General features: G+C 37.4%; 1 protein-coding gene across 8 annotated transcripts in view; it reads left to right on the top strand.

Moving 5' to 3' along the window:
- The window catches only part of DOT1L (DOT1 like histone lysine methyltransferase), a 111415-nt gene that overhangs the window by 50583 nt on the left and 35855 nt on the right, over positions 1-24977 (top strand). For 7 of the 8 annotated variants that reach the window (XM_074303874.1, XM_074303883.1, XM_074303893.1 and 4 more), the window contains 8 exons: positions 11069-11124; positions 16521-16600; positions 19154-19222; positions 20342-20448; positions 21230-21271; positions 21923-22033; positions 22735-22969; positions 24060-24173. In XM_074303874.1, the coding sequence (XP_074159975.1) occupies positions 11069-11124; positions 16521-16600; positions 19154-19222; positions 20342-20448; positions 21230-21271; positions 21923-22033; positions 22735-22969; positions 24060-24173 (814 nt within the window). Of the gene's footprint in view, positions 1-11068; positions 11125-12816; positions 15113-16520; positions 16601-19153; positions 19223-20341; positions 20449-21229; positions 21272-21922; positions 22034-22734; positions 22970-24059; positions 24174-24977 lie in introns of those variants that run through there. The other variant, XM_074303939.1, reaches the window with a different exon arrangement.

The raw sequence follows: 24977 nt of genomic DNA on the forward strand, positions 1-24977 counted from the left end.
TTTCTCCTGCTGGTCATTTCTTACAGAGCAATAATATTCCATAACCTTCATATACCATAATTTATCCAACCATTCTCCAATTGATGGACATCCATTCATCTTCCAGTTTCTAGCTACAACAAAAAGAGCTGCCACAAACATTTTGGCACATACAGGTCCCTTTCCACTCTTTAGTATTTCTTTGGGATATAATCCCAATAACAGCAATGCTAGGTCAAAGGGTATGTACAGTTTGATAACTTTTTGGGCATAGTTCCAGATTGCTCTCCAGAATGGCTGGATTCTTTCACAACTCCACCAACAATGTATCAGTGTCCCAATTTTCCCACATCCCCTCCAAACATTCATCATTATTTGTTCCTGTCATCTTAGCCAATCTGACAGGTGTATAGTGGTATCTCAGAGTTGTCTTAATTTGCATTTCTCTGATCAGTAGTGATTTGGAACACTCTTTCATATGAGTGGATATAGTTTCAATTTCATCATCTGAGAATTGTCTGTTCATATCCTTTGACCATTTATCAATTGGAGAATGGTTTGGTTTCCTATAAATCAGGGTCAGTTCTCTATATATTTTGGAAATGAGACCTTTGTCAGTACCTTTACTTTTAAAAATATTTTCCCAATTTGTTACTTCCCTTCTAATCTTGTTTGCATTAGTATTGTTTGTACAGAAACTTTTTAGTTTGATGTAATCAAAATCTTCTATTTTGTGATCAATAATGATCTCTAATTCTCCTCTGGTCATAATTTCCTTCCTCCTCCACAGGTCTGATAGGTAGACTATTCTCTGTTCCTCTAATCTATTTATGATCTCATTCTTTATGCCTAAATGGACCCATTTTGATCTTATCTTGGTATATGGTGTTAAGTGTGGATCCATATCTAATTTCTGCCCTACTAATTTCCAGTTTTCCCAACAGTTTCTTCCGAATAATGAATTTTTGTCCCTAATGTTGGTATCTTTGGGTTTGTCAAAGATTAGATCTTTTTCTTACTTTTTTTTTAAATTAAATCTTATTATTTACAAAACATGCATGGGTAATTTTTCAACACTCATCTTTGCAAAGCCTTCTGTTCCAAATTATCCCCTTCCCCTCATCCCCTCCTCTCCTCCTCTATGGCAGGTAGTCCAATATATATTAAATATGTTAAAATATATGTTAAATCCAGTGTATGTACACATATTTATGCAGTTATCTTGCTGCACAAGAAAAAAAGAATCAAGAAAAAAAAATGCAAGCAAACAATATTGTGGTCCACATTCGGCTCCCACAGTCCTCTCTCTGGGTATAGATGTCTCTCTTTATCATTGAACAATTGGAATTGATTTGAATCATCTCATTGGGAAGAGAGCCACAAAGGACAGAAAATTGTAAGCCATACATTAAAAGCTTTTAGAAAAAGGGGGTCCAGAGGAGTGTTCTAGAGGTCTGCAGATGATAGCTTATGAGAATTTTGAGTGTGTGGGAAATGTGGATTGCATGGCTTTCCCAGAAGTTTCCTTTTTAAGGGAAGTGGAGTGAGAACTTTGAAGTGGTAGTGAAGAGCAAAGATAATTTCAATTAAGTGAAGGGGATAAGTGAAGATGTAGCCAGTGTTAGAAAGGGTGACCAGGAAGGCTGTGTTATCCATGGGGGCCTGGTCTTAGGTATTTCTCACTGTTGCTCTCATTTCAACTCCTTTCTAAGAGCTATCCCTTACAATTAAATTTTAAAGGGCAGAAAACTTAAAATAATCACTGAAAAAATCCCACTTTGGTTCTCACTTTTGGTGGTTATTACAGAGAGAATTTCGGTATCCATTTCTAGTTGTGTTGCCTGTATAAGTCATAGTTAGAAAAGCGGGCCGGACTGCCAGCTAGCACAGAGAAGAGGAATCCAAATGGTGGCTGGTGTCTACCCAAGCCTTTGTGGTATATTTCCATCACCTAAGTCACTTGATTACCTTCTTCCTAAGGCAGTAATTTGGAAAGGTGCTTGAAAAGTATTATTTCCTGCATGCTTTTCCTCTGAGTGTCCTGCAGGGACGGGGCACAGAATACAGAGGGAGCACTGACTCAGTCACAAGGACCTGGATTCAAATCTGCCCTTATACACTTACTAGTTGAATGGCTCTGGATAAGTCACCTTACCCTCTTTGCTTCATTTTCTTCATTTGTCACAAGAGCTGGAGAAGGAGAGGGCCAACCATCTCAAATGAGCTCAACTTTCTGACCTAAGCCAGCTCTAAAACAGTTTCTTTGAGAAGTGCGCCACCTGCTGACAGGTTGCGGTATCACATGTTCTTGATACACCTGTTCAGAACCCATGTGGGCTTTCCATCTTCCCAAGCTAAACTTGAAGAAAGAGCAATATAAAGACTAGAGGTTGTGCTAGTGTCCATAATGGGTCCTACATAGGGAGAATTTTTCAGTGTGATCCTGCAGATTCCTTAGTAAGTTTTTTATGTTTTTAAAGATGTATTAAATTGTGGTTCTTGATTGTCTCAAAGCAAAATGAGGCTCAAACATTTGTTGCAAACATGCTATAATTGTCCAATTGAAAGTCTTGAGGCAGCAGGAAGGAGTTTCTATGTTGGGTCTTGGTGAGGTCGGGGTAGCAGATATTTCTTTGTCGTATTCCTATTTGATCCCTACTAACTCCTGTGTGACGTGGCAAGTTCATTCCATTTCTTTAATCAATCTTCCCTCTCTCTTTCCCTCCTTCCCATGCCCAGGATCAAACAGCTAGGAAATGTTAAATCTCTGAAATTGGACTCGGGTCCTCCTGGCTCCATTTCTCTGTCTACTGCCCTGCCCTGAGTTTATTCATCTTAGTAAATGAGATTGGTGTGGGATCCCTGATGGGGCCAATAATATTGTCAATTTCCTTCTCTAGTGGACAAAAGCAAATGGAGGTATCTAGAGTCCTAGAGCTACTGGATGCTTTAGGCTGAATTGGAACTCGGTCTTCCTCTATCTAGGATGAGCCATGTGCCTGTTTCTAGTGGACTAAATCACTTGGAAGCTGTTCAACAATATCCATTATTTAACTTTGGATATTATAATAGCTTTTTTAATTATTGGAGGACACATTCTATTGTTGTGTTTTGTTTTAAGTCCCCATGTATTCAGAGCATTGTGCTAATAAATGCTGGAGATATGATGCTATTTCCATCTGGAGGACTTGATAATTTAATATGTATTTTCTAACATAGACCCTATGATTCTGCTGCTGCTTTTTTTCAATGGTTGGGTACTTTTGTGGAGCTACTTATACTTAGGAGGAAAAAGAAGGGGGTAGACTACAGTGTTCTCAAAGCAGCAGTCTAAGTTAGGGCAACTGTTGGAGTATACATAATTACAGTCTTTCTTTGGGAATTTATTCATACGTTCAGCTACCAAATTCAGCTTAAAATTTGGGCATTGCAATTAACACAGACAGATGGTATTTTATAAGTCTCTCAGCTGTAAAACATCCTCTTGGGTTCATCCTCAATGTTTCTAGGGCACCTCTTTGGTAATTCATTTAGATGTGTCTTTTTTTTAGGGTGTTTATTGGAAGCTCACAGTTTATCCCATGTTTCCTGCCTGTCTACATAGTAACCTAGTAACCTCTAAGGTTGCCATCATCAGCTTTGTGCAACCATAGTATAAATAAGCCAGATCAATTAATCAGTCACTATTTATTAAGCAACTACTCTGTGGCAGGCACTATGTTGGGGATACAAAAAGAAAGGGAAGGAGCTTACAGTGTAGTGGGGAGACAACAGATAAAGAAATAAATGCAAAGCTAGCTATACAATAGCAAATTAGCAGAAAGAAGACACTAGAATTAGAATTAGGATTGAGTTGGAGGGACAAGGTGGGGGTTTTGTTAAGTTTTTTTTTCCCTAAGTTGTACTTAGATTTTTGTTATCCCTTTTGGAGTTTTCTCGGCAAAGATGCTGGAATGGTTTGCCATTTCCTTCTCCAGCTCTCTTTACAGATGAGGAAACTTAGGCAAAGTTAAGTGACTTTCCCTAGATCCGCATAACTAATAAGAAACTGGCTGAGATTAACTCCAGGTTTTCTGAGGGTTTTAACTCCAGGTTCTCTGAGGGTTTTCTGAGGATGGGGGAGACTTGGCCATGCTGGTAGGCAGTAAGAAATTAGTCTGTAGAAAGAGAGTGATTTAAAAATAAGTGGGAAAAATGGGGATGATAGAGGAGGTGGGATGGATTTCTTAGGTAGAAGAGCTATAATTACCTCACTTCATATGAGATTAGGAAAGGAGGAGTCTCAGTGATCCGGATTAGGAAGAAGGAGTTCTTTGGGAATGGCTACTATATATATATATATATATATATATATATATATATATATATATATTTTCTAGATTATGAAGGAAGGTTCTCAAGTGGGAGAAGGATGAGGAGGTTTGAAGAAGGATGACAAAATTTGGAATAGCTGTTTTGGGAGAATGAGAGAATGACTTGATAAGGGAAGTAAAATAGGATTGCCTGGCAGCAGTGAGGACCCAGTTGACAATGCATAACAAATTTGTAGGAGTTATCATTTTCTCTACCTTTGTTCAGAATCACTTGTGAAAGCACCAAAGTGACAAATGGTGGGAGTGATCCAGGCCTGAGATATGGCTGGTTATAATGGACAATATGATAAGGGAGGTAAGAGATTCAAGAGAGGAAGTGGCTTTTTTTTTTTTTTTTTTTTTTTTTTTTCCCAAATAGCTTTTTATTTACAGGATCTATGCACAGGTAATTTTTCAGCATTGATAATTGCCAAACTTTTTGTTCCAACTTTTCCCCTCCTTCCCCCCACCCTTTCCCCCCAGATGGCAAGTTGACAAATACATGTTAAATATGTTAAAGTATATGTTAAATACAATATATGTATACCTGTCCAAACAATTATTTTGCTGCACAAGAAGACTTGGACTTTGAAATAATGTACAATTAGCCTGTGAAGGAAATAAAAAATGCAGGCGGACAAAAATAGAGGGATTAGAAATTCTAATTCGCTGGGTGTAGCTGGTTCAGTTCATTATTGCTCTATTGGAACTGATTTGGTTCATCTCATTGTTGAACATCCATCAGAATTGATCATCATATAGTATTGTAATTGAAGTATACAACTATCTCCTGGTCCTGCTCATTTTACTCAGCATCAGTTGCTGTCTCTCCAGGCCTTTCTGAAATCATCCTGCTGGTCATTTCTTATAGAACAATAATATTCATATACCACAATTTATTCAGCCATTCTCCAATTGATGGGCATCCACTCAGTTTCCAGTTTCTGGCCATTACAAAAAGGGCTGCCACAAACATTCTTGCACATACAGGTCCCTTTCCCTTCTTTAAGATCTCTTTAGGATATAAAGTAGTAGCATTGCTAGATGAAAGGGTATGCACAGTTTGATCACTTTTTGAGCATAGTTCCAAATCATTCACCAGAATGCCTGGATGTATTCACAATTATACCAACAATGTAGCAGTGTCCCTGTTTTTCCACATCCCCTCCAACATTCTGCATTATCTTTCCCTGTCATTCTAGCTAATCTGACAGGTGTGTAGTGGTATCTCTAGAGTTGGCTTAATTCACATTTAAGAGAGGAAGTGTTGAATTGAAATGCTGCACCTAGGAATCTAGATACAGGAAATGGCCTGGGAGAGAATTTAAAGGACAGATAGGTCATCCCTAATCCTATCCCTGATTATGTGATACTTTCTATACCACCTCCCAGATTTTTGGTTTTTTTCTTTGTCTGCAAGGAAGAAATGGGTAGGATTTTGGACTATTTAGGGAAATCCTCTAGTCCTTTATCTCCCTTCCCTCCTTTTTTGTGAGAGTAGGGACAGATTTAGGTCTGCAAGGGGTTTCTCTGCCTTTAAAAAAGACAATTGCAACACTTGATTTGCCTGTTTCCACTTGTTTCTTGCATGTTGAGATTTTCATCACAGCAGGAACATTTTGCTTTGTGGCTCTCTGATCTGATAAACATGGGATCCAAATTTGCAAAAATGAATACAAGGGATAATGTTATTTTAAAAAATTATTCACGCATATATACTGTCAAAAATTTTTTTATGATTATAAAATTAATTTAAAAAAAGAAAAAAAAGTATATTCATCCAAACCCATTCTTCTGTCATCCTGGCAAGTATGTATATTCTGGGGGTCCTTCTGCCTTCTGGAGTGTCCATGATCAGCAAATCATGGTGGCAGATGCATCACCCTAGACCAGGGCGCAGCAAAGGGAGTATAATGGGTAGTTCACCAGGCCTGGAGAAGGAAGACTGGAGTCGAAATTTGGCCTCAATTACTAGTTGTGCGGGGCCCTGGACAAATCAACTTCACCTCTGCTTGCCTTCATTTCCTTTTGTGTGTGTTGGAAAAAGGGATAATTTGGTGTGGGGAATGTGTTTCCTTCCTGTGGATTATTGGACACAGAATGGTAACAAGTCATGATATTTGTAACTATAATTGGATGGCCTGAGTCCTAACTCAAAATATCAACACTAGTGCCTGGTTGCCAGAGAGAGCAGAGTGACCTCTTGCTTGCTAATCAGATAAAATAGAATATTTGGACTCATCCTTCATTGGATGACTGAATAGCCTGCTACAAGATGGACTAAATGTACACCATGATGTAAGAGAGAAGAATTAGAGTGGCACTTGTTTTCTAAGAGAGTGACAGTGAATCTGTATTAATGGGGAAGGCATCATTTAAAAAAAAACAAAAAACTTTTTTTTTATAGTTACAGTGACCATTTACCACTTATCCTTTAGAACCCTGTACAAGTTGCTGGAATTTTTTCTGCTTAAGGGTTAAGCATTTTCTACTTGGGAATACATAAGATGTGTGTGTTTTTCCTGGCAGCTTTTTTTGAAATCAGTTTTGGCGGGAAACTAATTTGTTTTTTGGTATTTGAAAAGCCCTCCAAACATTCCCTGTGGCTTGGATAACATGCCACATTTTGGAGAGTTGGATTCTTGCCGCTAGTTATTTTTGAATTAAACAGGGTTCTAAAAATAACTATGTACTTTACAGACTGAATTGACTTTTGTTGTTGTTATTGAGCTAAGTATTTTGGCTTTGGTAGAGAGGGTGTGTGTGTGTGTGTGTGTGTGTGTGTGTGTGTGTGTGTGTGTGTGTGGAACAACATACTATCTTGCTCATGTACTATTAACAGGAAGGATCCAGGGCAATCCTGTCTTTGAACTTTTTTTTTTTTTTTTATCAAACTCTTATTTTTCTTTGAGTATCCCATAATCTCAGGTGGAAAATCAACCAACACAACTACCACATCTGTTAGTGCAGACAGTTTTCCAAATCTATAGTCTCACCTATTTTGCTCAAAGGGGAAAGTGATATTTGCTTTATTTTGGCATAAAATTTTTTTTATTACATCTCACATACACTTTGCCTCCATAAATATATTGATAAAGAAGAAACATCGTTATCCTTTCCCTCTTAAGATCAATGCCTAGCTATGGTAACTCTCGACGGAGATGGGCATTTTTTTTTGTTTGTTTGTTTGTTTTTTTTACTGTAAATCCAAGTGGGGGATGTTTAAACCATTTCAATGCTCCCACTGAGGATTGTTCTGTGACTTGTTAAATTATGGTGATGTTGATCACTTTCTTCATGTTTAACTTCACTTCTGCCCTTTAATAATTGAATAGGTAGAGATGTTTCTTCAACAGCTTCTATCTCTATCTATCTGTCTGTCTGTCTGTCTATCTATCTATCTATCTATCTATCTATCTATCTATCTATCTGTCTGTCTGTCTGTCTGTTTATTTATATTTATATTTATTTAGTTGTTTGCTTGTTCGTTTGTTTTTTCCCCTGAGGCTTTTGGAGTTAAATAACTTGCCCAGGGTCACACAGCCAGAAAGTGTTACATGTCTGAGATCAGATTTGAACTCATTCTGACTTCAAGACTGGTGCTCTATCCACTATACCACCGAGCTGCTTCAGGAGAAGAAAAATTGGGAATTACCCAGATGATGCAGATTTGCTGAGTTTATAGGTGGAAGTTGTTAATATTGTAGAATCTGTAGAAAGATAGGCATGTTAATGTGCTTTTGGTGAAACTGTGAACAGGTTTACTTAACTTGTGGAAAGCATTTGGAATTAATGCAAAGAAAGAAAGTAGAGACAGAGACTTGACATTGTTTTATATCATACCTACACTCCCATCTTCCAGGAAAAAAAAAAAGTCCACTTATAATACTTGACGTTTTTTGTAAATTGTTTTTTGCTCCAAGAGAGCCATGGTACTATCTTGCTAATATTTAAAAATAAGTTTTAATTGATTTATATAGAGAAAAAAAAATATATTGGAAGAATCCAAAAACATGTGTACTGCTTAACTCCCTGTGGACCTTACTTCTGTATAAAAGGAAGTATTGGTGATAGGGGTATGTCTGCTCACGTTTTTTCCTTTTTGAGTCATACCTGATCTTGACACTTTTGTTAAATTCACTTTTTTTTTTTAAAGTGTCTTGGCTCTGCTTCCTTTTCAGTTCATGTAGATATTTCCATGCTTAGTCTTACTTCAAAATAATATTCCATTACATTCATGTGCCACCATTTCTTTTGTCATTCCCCAATAGATAGCTATTTGTTTCTAATTCTGTGCTATCACAAAAAGTGTTGCTGTAGCAGTAGGAACAGTTGCTACTATTTTGGTATAATTGGTAGTTTTCTTATCAATAGATTGCTTAGTTCTAAGCCTATTAATAAAGTCTGTGGTTCAGAGGGTATGAACATTTTCTTCATTTTATTTACAAAATTCCAATTTGTATTTTTCCATTTCTTAGTTCTACCAATGATGTATTACCAGTGTCTATCATTTTATAACCCTTTTAGTGTTGAATATTGCCATTTTAAAAATCATCTTTGCCAGTTTGCAAAGTATGAGGTAAAGCCTCATGATTTCTAATTTTAACCTTTAGCATTTATTTCATAATATCCAGACTTATTGCTCTTTGGGGATTAGGAAACTTAATAGAAAATTCAAAATAGTAGGCACACAGATTTACTGATAATGGCAGTGTAGTGGAATAGATTCTATTGGAGTTCAAGGCAGAAGGCCTGCCTCTGATATTAATGGCAGGCAAAGAGTAATATTTTGGTTTAATTTTTGTTGTGGGTGACATTATGGGGTATAACAAGAACTTTGCTGGAAAAGTGCTTGGATTGTGACAAAAAATACAAGTGTTTGTAGCAGCATGATTACAGAGGACTTTAGAGATCATCTATATAAAAACTGAATTAAATCTTCCTTTTAATATGATAAGAATACATCTTGATGCAGAACTGGAAAAAATAAGGTTGGAACTTGAATCTGGATATGAATAAATTAAAGGAAGAGTACAGTGCCTCATTTATATATTGTTATTGACTGCTAGCTTCAATATTCAAAAGAGCATATGAAAATATTGATTTTAGATTCAGATGGAGGCAATCTCAGGTTCAGCCTTTCCTGTCTAAATTCTGTGTGGTTTTAGAGCTCTTTGTATTACTGAGTCTTGGTTTCCTCATTGTTAGATGATTTTTTTGTTTTGTTTTAAATCTTTGGATCTGTTCTCCATGATCACCTTTTATTTATTATTATTAGAATTAAGTGTTTGTCATAATAGGGTAGGGGTACACACACATATATGCCATGTTTTCTCTCTGCATCTGTAGTAATAATAATGATAATGATGATATCTAAAATTATACAATGCTTCCTCATTGAGCTTTATGATATTGTGAGGTAGATGGTCTTTTTGTCCCTATTTCATATGTTGGGGTACGAAAGCTGGGACAGATTGATTCACTTAGGAGTGAATGATAGGATTCTACTTCAGGTTTTCCTGATTTCCAACTTTAGCTCCCACTGCACCATCTATCTGGCAAATGTATGTATACATCAGCATCTACCATGTGCCACACTCTTTCTTAGGCACAGGGATAGCCTGTGAGTACATCAAGATTTGAGCAGGAGGGAGTCCTCACTTTTGAATGGAATCAAAAAAAGAAAATGGTATGTTAGTTAGCTAAGTGTGTATTTAAGTAAAGTGCTGTCATGGGAAGTAAGTTTTGGAAAACTAGGCCAGCACCAGATTTTAAACAGGTTTCAATGTATTGCATCATCCTGGAGGTAAAAGAGAGCCATTGACTGTTATTGAGCAGTTTCTATATATTGGTGCAGAATTGGAAGAAATAAAGAGTGATCTATCTTCCTTAGTAAGATGATTGAATTAAGATAATAAGATAAGTAAAAAGAGATAAGAAAAGCAATCTGGAGTCCACTGAGGACCTTGTTGCAGTGTAGATCTGCAATGAATTAGTGAAGTATCTTTGAGCAGTGATTGATATTTTTCAACACTGGCTTGAGATCCAGACTTAACTAAGCTTTGGAAGAATTTTTTTTAGTCACTCTGTTACTTGAAAAGTATTAATGGAAGTAATTTTATCATTAAATTATGGCTTAAGCCAAAAATATTGATTCTAATATTGTACTCTGCTATTTAGGCTAAAAGCTGCCAAAGACAATTATATTTATCTTTAATCCATGTCAAAGCCACTTTTAGCTTGTATAGAAATTTCCAAACTGATGTCACTCATGTCCCCTATAGAGTCATGACTGCCTCATGACAATTCAAGGAAACATTTATAGGACTCTTGATATTTTAACATGCAACAATTTAGCAACCAAGTTAATATGCCATTCTTCCTGGAATCCCCCATTCACTTCAGGATTGAACTTAATTTCTTATGGAAATAAGTCATAAATACTATGATAGTGGAAGCCACAATGTGAAGAAAGATTTGGTTATCAACTCATGAAAGGCTTTCTCTCCTCTTTGCCTAACCTGTTGCCCAATTTTCCAATGGGCTTTTCCCAACAGTCTGGGAAAAACTATATGGAGAAACATTATTTCCTAGTTAGTTTTTACTGTAAATGGAATTTTAAAATATTGGGCATATGATAATTGTCACTTAAATTGTTTGGTAAGATCTTACTATTTTTGGTTTGGAGTAACGATGTGTAACTAGCAAAGAATAATCTTTTTCTTCTTTTCCTCTAGCTGGAAAGAGGTGACTTCCTTTCAGAAGAATGGCGGGAAAGAATTGCAAACACAAGGTATGACTAGTTCTGAAAATTATGTAAATCTCAGCTGCTCAGAATTATGGATCTACATCTTCACTGGGGGCTTATTTTAGATTGAAGGTCGCTATGACCAATAAATTGTGCTCTGACTTTCTTCTTTAGTGAATTCCTTCCAAGCCTGTAGATTCCTTCTGAATACCTAACTTTTTGGCCTAGTTTTTTCAAAGGAGAATTAGGAGATAATTTATGGGGGGGATAGGAAGTGTGGAGGGAGGACAAGTGGTACTTTTTTGAGAAGTCTGCGGCTTGGAACTGGTCAGTCCATACTTTTATTTATGTCTGGGAGGACCTCTATGGGGATAGGATGGAGTGTGGGGCAAACAAAATGTGCGAGTTCCACTACTTGGAGTCAGTCTTTTTACTCATGAGGCTGAATAATCCATGTGCTGGATTTATCTCTTTCTGAAAACTGGATTGGAATCTTCTTAGAGGTCAGAGATTGCCCTTGTAATCTTTATTGCATTAATGAATACATTAAAGAACTCCCTGTGCAGAACCAAAAGAAAAAATTTTCCAGGGTTATCCAGTTAAAAGCTCTCCAGACATGGCTCATTCAACATTATGGTCATTGTTCAACCTCATTCACTGAAGGGAAGTTATTTTACCAATTTTACCTAAATCTCACTTTGCTATTTAATTCCATTTTATGTAGATCTGTGCCAAAGAAGGCAACAGCAAGTCAGAATCTGCCTCAGCCTTTACATCTAACTTAAGTTGCTTTTAAATAACTTTTGTTCTTTTTCTTTGTAATGGCCATTTTTCCAATTCACTTAATCATTTTTATGATTTCTTTTTGGGATTTTGTATTATGTTTCTCCTCCCTCCTCATCCCCTCACCTCCCTTTAAATAGCAGAATAGACCTGAGGAGCCCCATGAAGTAAGGATAGGAGATATAGGGTGTGGGTCCAGGTGATTAGTGCCAGAGGTATCTCTTGTTCAAGACTGATAGGTTTTCTCTTGTTAAACTTTAAGCAACTAACTCCTGTTGCCTTAATAAGTATTGCAATAGCTTTTTAATAACACTACTTTCTGATTCATATTCATTTCGGAGAATCTCTCCTGGACCCTGGGCTTGTTTCCTGTGCTTTTAGCTTATGGCCTTTTGCTGTAATTTTTGCTTAAGAGTGTTTTTCATTTGACATTGAATTGGATCTTCTCATGGACATTTCATTTTGAAGTCAGTGTGGTGTAACTGAAGGCACTGTGTTTCAAGGTACAGGATTTAAACTTGAATCTCATGGTTGCCTTGCCAGCTTTACATTTTGGGATTTCTGTCCTCCTCCTGGATTGAGAGGGTTGGACATGGATATGATTAGCATTCTCAGATTTGATGATTTTAGGGTTTCTTTGCACTCTTCAGAATCACTGATAAGAGTTTTGTTTATGATATCTATTGATATTTGTAACTTAATAATGATTAATATTTACAGAATTGGAAAGTAAAACCTATTTATGTCAAAATAGTTTCAACCTCACAGATCTCTTGAATCATATTTTTGAAAAACTATTAAATGAGATGATTTAAGGTCTGTCACTTGTAAATCCTATCTATGCATTCTGCCACATTATAATTTTTTTTAGTATCCTATTTTTCATCTTTTTTTTTTTTAAAGAAAGTTAAGATAAATTCACATTTCTTTTTCACATACCTCCAATAAAAAAGAAAAACAATGTCCAGTAACAAATATGTATAATAAAAGAAAATAAATTTAAAGATTTGCCATATTTTAAAAAAAAGTCTTTGTAATAGCAGTCATGATTATCAGTTTATATCACACTGCAATTGGCATGTATGTGCCTGTCTTTCAAGTTTTTATAAAATAAAATGTCAGTACTAACTCCAAAAAGTCGTCCCTACTATTCCTGCCTATTTGGCACTGAAATGTTCATATTTTTTAGCTATCAAAGCTCAGGTTTAATAAAAAGATATAATGAGAAGGCAGAAGAAAGCATTGAAAGAGACAGCAAAGAGCTATGGGTGTTTTGCATTGTACTTGCTTCTGTGTTTTGGTGATTAATCCATACTGTGGCATCACTGGGATATTGACGTATATTTTGTTCCAGCATCTTCCTAAATATTTATGGGTTTAGTCTTTACCTACAGCAAATTTTAGTAATTTCTGAAGGTGGGCATCATATTTGGGAATTAGATTTATTTAGAAAAACAAATTTTATCCTAGTTAAACAAATTCCCAATCCACAGAAGTATTCCGTTTCCTCAATTGGAAAAATAACTTATTTGAAAATCTTATTTTTGAATACTTATATTTTTGAACTCTTATATTTGAAGACTTATTTAGAATGCTCAATCTCAGTTCTGTCCTAAGGAAAATTATCAGCTGTATTTAAAATATTTTTTAATTTGGACAAGTCATGTCATGTTATTTTTTTCCCTTAAATTGTTTTGTGATATACGCAAACATAAGAAATAATCTGTCTCCTACAAAAACAATGTCATATATAGATTCTTGCACTTGAGATCAGGATGCCTCTATTTTCATTCTGGCATTTAAGAGTTGTGATTATTGGGAAATCACATGCCCCTTACTTCTCAGGGATCCTACTTTTGTCATCTAGAAAAAAGTTTTTGCCCTACCTCCTTGTTGAAGGAAGTATCTGGTAGTCTTTGAAGCCCTACATTAAATGAGTGCTTTTGGAGAGAGCGAGTCCTTTTTCTCCCAAACTTTTTTTTAAAACCCCTTTTCTTTAGAATGTGAGAACCTGCTCATTAATTATGCCTTCCATATTGTCTGCTTCTAAGTATATGTTTTCATTTTTGTTTTTAAAGTATCCTTTTAAACTGAGGTGATCAAAGGGTAAGCCTGGAATGAGTCAGGTGACTGGTATTCCTCAATGAATATGCTTGCTGTTCCCAAGCCTTTAAAGTGTCTCTTGTCCCTTCTGTGCACCTTTGTCTGTACACACTGTGGCCAGCTCTCCTGTTCTGGACAAATGACTTTATGCATTTACTGCTGAGCTCCAGTCAGAATTCAGGAAGGCCAGTAATTCTCTGGCTACTGTATGTAATCTAAATCTAACCTTCATTGAGTTGGGCCCTGGATATCCAGCAGCTGTTTCTTAGATTGGTGATGCTTTGGCAACTTTCCGTCAGTAGTTATAATGACTCTCAGATCTGGCATATTCCTGTTGTTCACAGTTTGGGGTTTTCAATAAATATTTTTTTCCTTTGGTAGAGAGTGACTTGCCAGTCCTTGAACTATTGAGAACTTTGTATTTTGGACTCCCTTTGGTGACCTCACTGTCATCAAAAGGCTGGAAAAACCTGGGGAAGTTCTGTCAGGGCAACTGGAATTGGGTCCACAGAGGCCCCTGACATTGCCAGATTGCTCTGTGGTCCGTCACCATCTGGTTGTATTCAGTCTTGCTTACAGCTCTCTTTCTTTTGCTTGTTACACTGCATTGGGAAGTAGTTCTCTGTTGCATATGGCCAATGCTTTCCATGACAACGACCTGTTTCATCAGCTCTGGAGTCCTGGGCCAGATCTTCCTCTGTGGTGTGAACCCAGTGATCTCCCTTCTCCCCCATCATATGATAAAAGCCAAAACAAAAGCTAGTCAATCCAAACCTAGTGGCCCTGTATGGGGACTTGGTTTAAGATGACTTTTGACAGTGGTCATCAGCTTAATTCTGTGAGTACTATTCTCTATTTTATTCAAAGGATGAGCATACTTTAACCTACCACTCACAGATGAGGAAATGTGGGGTTTTTAGAGTCTGCCTGTATACAGCAGCCCCCCGTAAATACTTGTTCCTGAAGATATCTCCTGGCTTTCAGGTTCCCAGCACCTTTAATACCTTGAACTTCTCAAGCTCCTCCTCTACCATGCCAGCCATGCCATAATCCTGTGATAAGACCAAGCCACAGAATGGACGCTGAGTAGTTGGCAGAGGGCAGAATCTGGCCCTGAGAGTCCTGCAGGATCGAGTTAAGTGAGAAGGTGTGCTCTGGGAAAAGCCATTTGGTAATTAACCAAGGAGACCACTGGACGGGCTGAATTTCTAAAGTTTGCAATTCACAATATTCCCATAGGATAAAATTCCCCTTGGAAATGCTATTAGATATTGTGTGTCCTTTCCAAATCATCCATCACCCTGATGTCATTGCTGGCCTTCATTCCTATGTTAAAATATGACCATTTCTTGTCCTGCCTCTTCTTTGCATTTGTCACATGCAGGGGAAGGGGGTGGGGGGAGGGTGAAGGGATGGTTTTTTTGTTTTGTTTTGTTTTGTTTTGTTTTTTGGCTCTGTCGTTTACTATGCCTGATCTTCAGAACAGTTCTCTTTGTTCTTTGCTGACTTGATTTTCTCTCCTTCCTTTCTCTTTATTATTGTTCTGTTTGCTCATTACAGCTCACGATCCTGGTTATTGATACCTTGGGTTTGTTGGGGGGACTGGTCTGCTTAGTTGGACCTTCTTTTGATTAACAGAACATCGAGATTTGAAAGAAGTGACTCTGGAAGTTAAGCATGTTGTATAAATGCAGGATGGAGGGGGTGGGGAACAGTGATGCTAGTGAGAATCTTTGGGTATGGTACTTTTGAGACTGAAAATATACTTAAGTATTTTAAGCTTTAAATGGAAAATGAAGGAGGATTTGGAAAAAGACTATGCACTTTGTAAAATGTCATTGTTCCTCATTTACAACCTTCAATATATATTTCCTCCAGCCATCTGAGGCTCATGGGATTCTTGTTAGATGAGCGGTTATGCTCCCTTTCCACTTGTCAGTAGAGCTGGTGCCATTTCTCCCCTGCACCCTTTTTTTTTTTCCCCTCAGTTTTCTCTGAACAGTTTATGTGGTTGAAATTATTCTCAAGCAATTAATGATAGTTTGAATTAATCTTACTAATCATGTATTGTAACTTTTTTTTCCTTCTGGTGTATTGGTAGAGAAGATGACTTGTTTATAGTTTGAAAGTACTGCCTGTTAAGTTGGTGACAGTTTAGGATATAGATTACCTTGAAAGCCCCTTTTGGAAGTCTTAGTTGGGGTGATCCTTGGCACTGTTGTTTGAAGTATTTAACATCAGGAGGTCAAAGAGATAATGGTGACCTCCCATGATTGCCTGCATATACAGGACTAGGTTCTGATGCTGGTACCCATCCCAGCAGGAGCTTTTAAATAACCAGTGTTTAAGAAACTGGACTGGCTCTGAGAAAATGCCTGCATCTGAGGAGCAAGCTGCTTCCCAAATTCTAACCTCAACACATTTTTCTACGGTTCCTTTTTGCAAAGATGTTAAATGTGCAAGCATTGTTTATTAAAATGAGATAAGGGTATTTGAGAGGCTTTAAAGAAGAATTTTACTTTTTTTATTCTTCTAACTGGAGTATTGTCTTGCAGTGTTATTTTTGTGAATAATTTTGCCTTTGGTCCTGAGGTGGATCACCAACTGAAGGAGCGATTTGCTAACATGAAAGAAGGTAAGGTCTTTTCTATGACTGTGCTTTTCTTTCTGCTCTCTTCTTTTATATCTGCCCCCATCTTCTGCCTTTTCCCTTCTCCCCCTCAAAACCAAACAATGTCCTAGGCCTAGGAGGAGGTGGCTGCTTCTTATATGGTAAGACATATAGAGCCTTTTATTTTTCAAAGCTTTTGTCTTTTGGACATTGAATAATTGACAAAAGTGCTTTTTAAATAATTTATGTATCATTCATAAGGCATTAAACATAAATATTAGGTTAGACTTTATTACTTTATTGGGAGTTTAGTTTAAAAGCATTTAGTTTTTCAAGTGTCTTGCAAACTAAATCTGATATACTTCCTATTTGATAGTTAGGATAGATAATTATCTGAACAAAGCTTCCAAAATATTTATTGTGAAATTCTAAATTGAAAGGTTAAATCTCTAGGATTTGAGGTATCTTTGGATCCTTGTGGAAAAATTATGGACTCCTTAGAATCCGTGAGATGATTGGGTTTACCATGATAATTAGAGACATAATACTAATCTTCAGTCACCCAGGAAAATTCCCTTTTGTATAATCTGTTCTTTTTTTGACCACCACTCATGGCAATCACTGCTAACTTAAAATGGAGTATTCTCCGACCCTTCTGAATAAAGGAGGCTGCAATTGCTTGCTCTATTTGGTGGAATCTTCATGACGTCATTTTATTTGAAAGAGAGCTTTGGTTTCTGAACAAATCCAGAGTAATCTTATGGAACTGAATCTAGTGTTTATGTTAATGGATCTCAATATGAATCTCAGCTTTGCTTTTGAGCATTCAGCATGTCTTCTGCACAAAATAAGGCACTTGGAACTAGAGAATTGCCAGTATATCTTCTTGCTTTAAATCCATGGGGTTTTGGTCAGGCTCCATTCAAAAGAGGACATGGCATTTGTCTGATGACAGAATTAGAAAGTACTTGAGATACTGCTTTGTCCAACCTTCTGCCTGCAAAAATTTTCCACCTGGACCACTGAAAGCCTTGATAGAGAGGCCTGAGTCCCCTCTAGGGTGCAAGGAGAGGTCGTAGAATCAGACGTGACAGGCCTCAGGAATCTTTGTGTGCTCTACTTCATCCATGGTCACATAGGTCAAGTCCAGTGGACTTGTAGAGAAGAGAAAATGATCAGATGAACTATGTGGTTTGTTCCCTTTTTCATTCCTCATTTCTGCTCCTCAGGGTGGTGCCAGAGGTGGAGAGTACACGTCTATTAACAGTCAATGTGGTGGGGATGGCTTTAGAGCGCTGGGAGCCCCATTCACCACCTGCCTCTTAAACATGTTGCTCTGTATCCCTGGGAATCCTGAGCTGGAGAGACTGGCCCAACCACCCCCTTCCCCTTCCCTCCACAATCAAAGCTCACAGAGGGTGTTTCTCATTGATTTTCATTTGAATTGTGATATCTACAGAGTAGTGGATCACCTCTTCCCTCTCCCTGGCCCTTTGCTTGTCAGTGTGATTTGGGTGAGCCATTCATATGCTGGCTGGCACCAGGACCTACCATTTTTCTTTGTGCCATGTAGAGTTTACAGACCTGAGGTATAAATTTTCTTGTGAGATAGGTGCCTCACCTATGGAAGTCTCAGTCAATACTTGGCTTGTGTTTTCCTTTTTTGTACAATATAAATTCCTTCTCCTTAAGTAAAATAGTGGGATAAGCTTTATTTAGTTTACATAAGATTTCTTTTCTTCCTATTCTGTATCCTTTACCCAAGCTAGTTTCTTAAACTTTGGCCACATCGAGTTGAATTAGAGTTCCCTATTAATATAATGTAAACTTCAACCACAGTACATGAGGCACTCCAAATCTCCTTTGGCATCTAGTTATCAGTATCAGATTTTTCCAATGTTTGTTTTGTAACAAAAACTATATAGCTTTCAAAACTATAAAGGCTAGCATGGTAATCTCCATGTGACTATCCCAATGTCTTGTCATCCTTGACATCCAGATTAAATATATACAATTTGATCAATAAAATCCTAGGACATGACTTGGCTAGGCTTAGGATAGCCTGTCTCCCCCCTGGCTTTGGCTCTACTTTGGTGTGCTGGCTGAAAAGTGGGCCTGTATCTTGAGGTCCCTCTATACTTGATATTTATTGCAGTCAGAGATGCATGGAAGACTTTGCCAGACATTCCACGCCTCTATGAGAGTGTGTCTTCATTTTTTCATGGCCCTGACTTACAAGCCATGCTTGTATCCTGAATGTGTTGAGGGGTGGATGGGAGCCAGCCAGCCCCTACCAAGCTGCAGTTTTTTTCCTCCTTCTGAATGCCACTCTGCCCATTGCAGAAAGGAGAATGTGGTACTGTGTGGGTAGGACTGTAAAAGTAGTGCAGCTCAGTGTAACTTGAACTTTTTGTATATCCTTTTTAGAAATAGGATTTTTATATTTTGCTAACCTATTGTTGAATATTTGAATGTCTCTTGTGAACAATTTCTGTTCTGTTCTGTTTTCTCTTTGCATTTGTTTTCTCCATTGCATTTTGTTACTTGATGTGGTAATGATTTATCTTTGTGTTTCAGGTGGCAGAATTGTGTCCTCCAAACCTTTTGCACCTCTAAATTTTAGAATAAACAGTAGAAACTTGAGTGGTAAGAGCCTCTGTCTACTTCATTAAGCTATTGTTAGGTTGTACAGCTAACACTGCATAATAGACAAAGATTGGATCTTGAGTCTGGAAAAACTGAATTCCTATGTGGCCTCAGCCACTTCATAGCTTTGTGACTCTAGTCAAGTCACTTAATCCTTCAATTTCCTCATCTGTGATTAGATTTTGATAAATATCTACAACCTATAGAATTCTGTTTTGTATTCAGATTACATTCTTGTAAGGAAGATAGTGCCAAGTTAAAATGTAATTTAAAATAATCTAGGTGTTTTTTTTTTTTTTTGTTTTTTTTTTTTTTTTTTTTTTGCTGAGGCAAATGGGGTTAAATGACTTGTCCAGGGTCAACAGTTAGGAAGTGTCTGAGACAAGATTTGAACTCAGGTCCTCTTAACTTCAGGGCTGGTGCTCTATTGCACCACTTAGCTGCCCTTTGATGTTACTTTTCAAAAGGAAAATTTAAAAACCTTAGTTTAAATACATGGTTAAAGTAAAAGTAAAGTAAAAGAAAAAAAAAAACAAAGGTAGCTATATGCATTGCTCATTGATTGAAGCCTATGTTTTCAGATTTTCTTGCCTCCATTTAATCCATAAACGCTTGTCCTGTGAAAGACAACTCCTGGCCTTCTTCTTGGCACTATTTAAAGTATCATAAGGCTTGTTTCAGAATTTTCGTGTTAAAAAACACGTCAAGTCAAGATGGAGTAAAATGAAACCATAGGCCATAGAAATCAACCATCCTAAAAGTCAAGATGGGCTTTCATAATACTGCCAGATTGATTTTTGCTCAGCAAAGTGGATCTCACAGACTTGAGGAAACTTTAGACAAGGTTGGGTTTAATTTTAAAACAGCATATTCGTTATCCTTGTCTTTCTTTATACTTTGAACTAGGGACGGGGAAATGACAGGAAAAATGGCTGCTGAGCTCCTGGAAACTTAATTGGGTTATTAAAACACTCTTTTTTCTGGTCTTTGTTTTGTTTTATAATAATAATCTTCCTCTTTTCTCTCCTCCCTTCATTTTGTTTTATACTGTGCGTGAAGGATAGGGGCTTAGCTCTAGTTCCTGAACCAATCACAACTAACTAGCTTTTTTGTCTTTAGATATTGGCACTATAATGAGAGTTGTGGAACTATCACCACTGAAAGGGTCGGTTTCATGGACTGGCAAGCCAGTTTCTTACTACCTGCATACTATTGATCGAACCATAGTAAGTATTGCCATTGGGCCTTGCTTGTGGCTCAGTTGCTCTCTTCTCTCACATCCTGAATTTCTGGATAGTCTGTTTCATTTCCATTCAGCCTACACACCTACCCCATTATAAGAACATGAACCCAACTGGATCAGAATAGACAGGACTTTCTTCTGTCCAAAATACCATGGAATTGCTTATCAACAGCCATTCTCTTCTAAATACTAACAAATTACCCGCTTGCTTTTTTTCTCATTTGTTTCATCTATTCACTTTGTATCAGTGTTAAATGGCAAATTCATGCTTTTATTTAATCTTCGATGTAGTCTGTGTTTTTGCCCTGTTCTTCATTTTTACCCCGCTCTTAGTGATTTCCTTTGACTGACCTGCTTTGTGTCCAAGCTCTTTTTCTATTGGAGAGGTGAGACTTCAGTTAAATTTAACGCGCATTTTAAGAAGTATTTTGTGTTTCCTATGGTGAAGAACTGAAATCCCTGCTATGTAGCTTGGCTATGGAATAAGATATGCATACCAGTTTTTAGAACCAGACAAATAGTGACTCGCCTAATAATCACACCAGAGATTAAGACAGTGGGAGAGAAAGAAATTACTTCTGGTTGGGGGTGGGGGCTTACAATCAGATAAGGCTTTATTTTAGTTGAGTTTGGCCTCTTGGTCCAAAAAACTAATTATTACTCCTTATTACAGAAGAAACTCCTTAATGGTGGGTGAATCTTGATTTGAGGGGTCATTAGAAATGATTAAGTAAAGGTAATCAACTCTTTTCTCCCTCTTTCAGCTTGAAAACTATTTTTCTAGTCTCAAAAATCCAAAACTCAGGGTAAGTTTGTGGTGGTGTTTTTCTTTTGTTTAGTAGTAAATAGTAATAAAATGTATGTATTGATATGCAAATATTCACAATTTGTGATGATTTCCTTTTTGGAGATGGTGAAGCATGACTATATTATCACAAAGGATGACTTCAATTTGTTAAATTATTCACTGTTCAGTTCTTCAGGGTAACTGTTTAGAAACAGTTGTCTGTTGTTGGCTTCAAAGTGCTGGATCACAGTGCTTGTCCCCTTCCTTCCATCCTCTACCTGTTGCCATCCCCCTACTTTGCATTGTTGAGCAGCATTTTCTCTACTTCAGAAGCCTCATTTAAAAGAATATTGGTGATTGTATGACTAAGGACGACTGATAGGGCCCCTCTGAGAGAATTCTCACTAGGAATTACCTACACAGCTGAAGCCACAAGTCCAAATGCCAAAGAAACATCAAGCACAAGTTTGATTTTGGAGAAGTTCAGGTTCCTGTGAATTCAAGCCAAAAATAGATAGCAGTCAGATGGTTTATATTTCCAGAGAGCATGTTTGTCTGTGTGCTCAGCTCTTTGCATGGCTGAGGTTTGAGACACAGTGGTGAGTGATTATGCATTCAGGTTGTGACTTTTTGTGTATGTTGGCAATGATACTGAGACATCCCCTCCTAGGAGGAGCAGGAGGCAGCCCGCCGCCGGCAACAAAGAGAGAACAAGAGCAACACAACGACTCCCACCAAGGTCCAAGAAAATAAGGGCGCTGTTGCTTTGGAGCCTCGAGTGGTGAATATCTATTTGTCTGTCTGTGAAACCCCCCCTAATACTGAGCAGGACCTTATTTAAGAAAGCATTGTTGCAGGCACAAATTGCCAAGTTTCATCCTACCTTGTTGGTTTTCAGATATCCTTAAGAAAAAGCCACAGTGTTTCCAGGGTAATAATTATAGCCATGGTACCTAGAAGTTGGAGCCCTCTCCAAGAAGAGGAGCATGACTGAAATGCTCTTAGCCTTAGTTTGCTCTTAAGAGAATGTTAATAACCTTTACTCTCTACAGGATTATTTTGATGATCACATAATAACTACAAATTGTTTTGTAAACCTTAAAAGCACTCTAAAAATGTGAGCTCAATAGCAGTGCACCTTACTCATTCCTTTCATGTAACTGAAGAGAACTCGCTGACATTCAGAGAGACCTCAACTTTTAAATAACTTGTTAAGTGTGGTCACCAAATATCTAAGTGGTTCAAGTAACAAATCCTGTTCTATGAATCCGTTTTTGGGATTTGGATAAAAAAAAAATGACATTTGACCAAGTAAGGAAGAAGTGTGAAGTTCATGGTTAAACTGACTGCATATTATTAGTTTTAAGGTTAATTCTGACTTGACCAAACCTCCTTTTCTCCTGCTTTGTGAAAGTCTTGTTTTTATACTTTTTTTTAATTAATTTTTTTTCCCTAATATCAGACCTACTCCCTTTTCTTTAGGATTCTGGTGCTGAAGAAGATAAAAATGGGACAGCTACTCTTAAAAAGCCATCTCCTTCCAAGCCTCGCAAAAAGAAATTAAACAAAAAAGGAAGGAAGATGGCAGGAAGAAAACGTGGACGTCCCAAGAAAATGAGTGCTGCAAACCCTGAAAGAAAACCCAAGAAGACTCCCACTGCACTGGAGCTTCTCCATGCTCAGACTGTGTCCCAGGCAGCTGCATCCTCTCCTCAGGGTGAGGGCATTGGGCTCATCAGCATTACCCAGAGATTGTGGCTACTGGCTTTGAATGTTGAGCCAATACATGAACCCCATGTTCAGAACCCTGAAAATCTTTATTTGGGGGAAGTGAGCTAGGCAGAGAAGGGGAACTTGCCATTTTCTTATTTCCGTTTTCTTCTAGAAAAATTTTTCAGCAAATAATGCATATCTGAAATAGTACAGTCAGAAAAAACTCCGTTTCAGTGTTCATAGTTGCTGACTGAGGCCTTGGGCCATTAACTTTTTCAGTGCTCCATTCAGTTCATAAACTGAATTGTTATGAATAAAATATGATTGCCTAGCTTTTGTTTTATTTGTGTGGGTAAAGATTTTTTTTTTTTAATCAGCTCACTGAATCAATAAAATTATGTTTCCCTTCCCAGTTAAAGTAGAGAAGAGAATGAGGAGGAGGAGAAAGACCCCATGAGATGTTTATCTTGGGCTTTTTGGACAACCTACTGTATTGTACATCAAAGGAAATCTGAATTCTAGGGTCACTTAAACTCATTGCTACAGTTTCCTCATCTGCAAAATGATCTGTGCTTCTACCATATGTGAAGTTGATTTCATAATCCTGGAAATATTAAATATAATTATCAATTATGGGAGCTTGTTATAGGATGTAGTTAAGATTAGTTTGTTGAAGAGATGTTTTTTCCCTCTTCCCAGCTAACTGTAGTTCTCATTAATTTAAAGAAGTTGGGAAAAGAGAATACTGGTCACAAATTAGTATATCTGGGAGAAAGAACGCCATCTAGACCTTGTTATAGTAACATTATTACGATGATGTAAATCAAAATTTGGTGCTTTTACTCTCCTCTATCATAGTTTGTCATTTTCCCTTTTCCCCTCCTCCCTAATTGTATATTTCTGTATAATATTGTAGTATAACCAGGTTGAGAAGTGGCAGTTCAAGGTTATTTATTTGGATGCTATGAGTAGAATTCATTTTCACATTTACAAGATTGGGAATTGGTCCATCCAAAATATAAACGCAAAAAATCCCACAGGATATCCAGTTTCTTTTCTACCATGGAACATATTGGTTTGTTCTCTCTCCTTAGATGCATACAAGTCACCTCATAGTCCATATTATCAACTACCTCCTAAAGTACAACGGCATTCCTCCAACCAGCTATTGGCAACACCAACCCCACCTGCACTCCAGAAGCTGTTAGGTAATGCTCTTTTGTCTACAGAGGCAGGATCCAACTATCTCTTTTGTGAAAAGTAGAATGTCAGCCCTAGTCTGTCTCATTATGGGTATTATAAGGAATGTTTTTGTCTACCTCTTGGTTCTTTCTCTTCCAAAGTGTTTCTGCATAGATGACAACTGAATGCTTCATAGGTCAGAAAATTTTTTGAGTTATTTTTATTATGCCTATGATTCATGACCAGAATGGAGCTAGCTAAACAGAATCACTGCTTAAAAAAACAAAAAACCTCTGTATCTTCGTTAATTCTTGTGATCTTTGAGCTAAATACTTGAGGTCCATTCTTAATAATAAATCTTCTCTTAAGCAAAATTAATCAGAAATGGGGAGGAAAAATAGATTCAGAGATAAGTGAGGGCCAGTGGGAAATGAAATCATTGCAACAGGACTGGGAGTAGAACTGGATCATGTGATTTGAAATATAGTAAGAAGGACTATAGGAAATTAGAAGAGGCAGATGTTATTAAAAAGTGGGAAGTGAAAGGGGAAAGAATCAAGCAAAGAACTCTCTATTGGCAGAAGGGGTATATGCGTGATGGTTGGGGCCTTACAGTAGGTTTCACTTTGGGAATTAGTTGATACATTGAGAGACTCCATTGAGTGTTCTTCCTCCATGAACAATCCTGCTACAAGAGGAGAAATCTAGGGACAACTACTACTCAGAAAGTTGGGGTGTGGATGAGTAATAAAAACTCACAGCTAAAATGAGTGTCAGTGGGAAAGAGATTGTCACAGTGATATGAGAGTAGAATTTGCTGCATGTTTTTG

The sequence above is a fragment of the Sminthopsis crassicaudata genome, chromosome 1 (genome assembly GCF_048593235.1).
Source record: "Sminthopsis crassicaudata isolate SCR6 chromosome 1, ASM4859323v1, whole genome shotgun sequence".
Classification (NCBI taxonomy): Eukaryota; Metazoa; Chordata; class Mammalia; order Dasyuromorphia; family Dasyuridae; genus Sminthopsis; species Sminthopsis crassicaudata.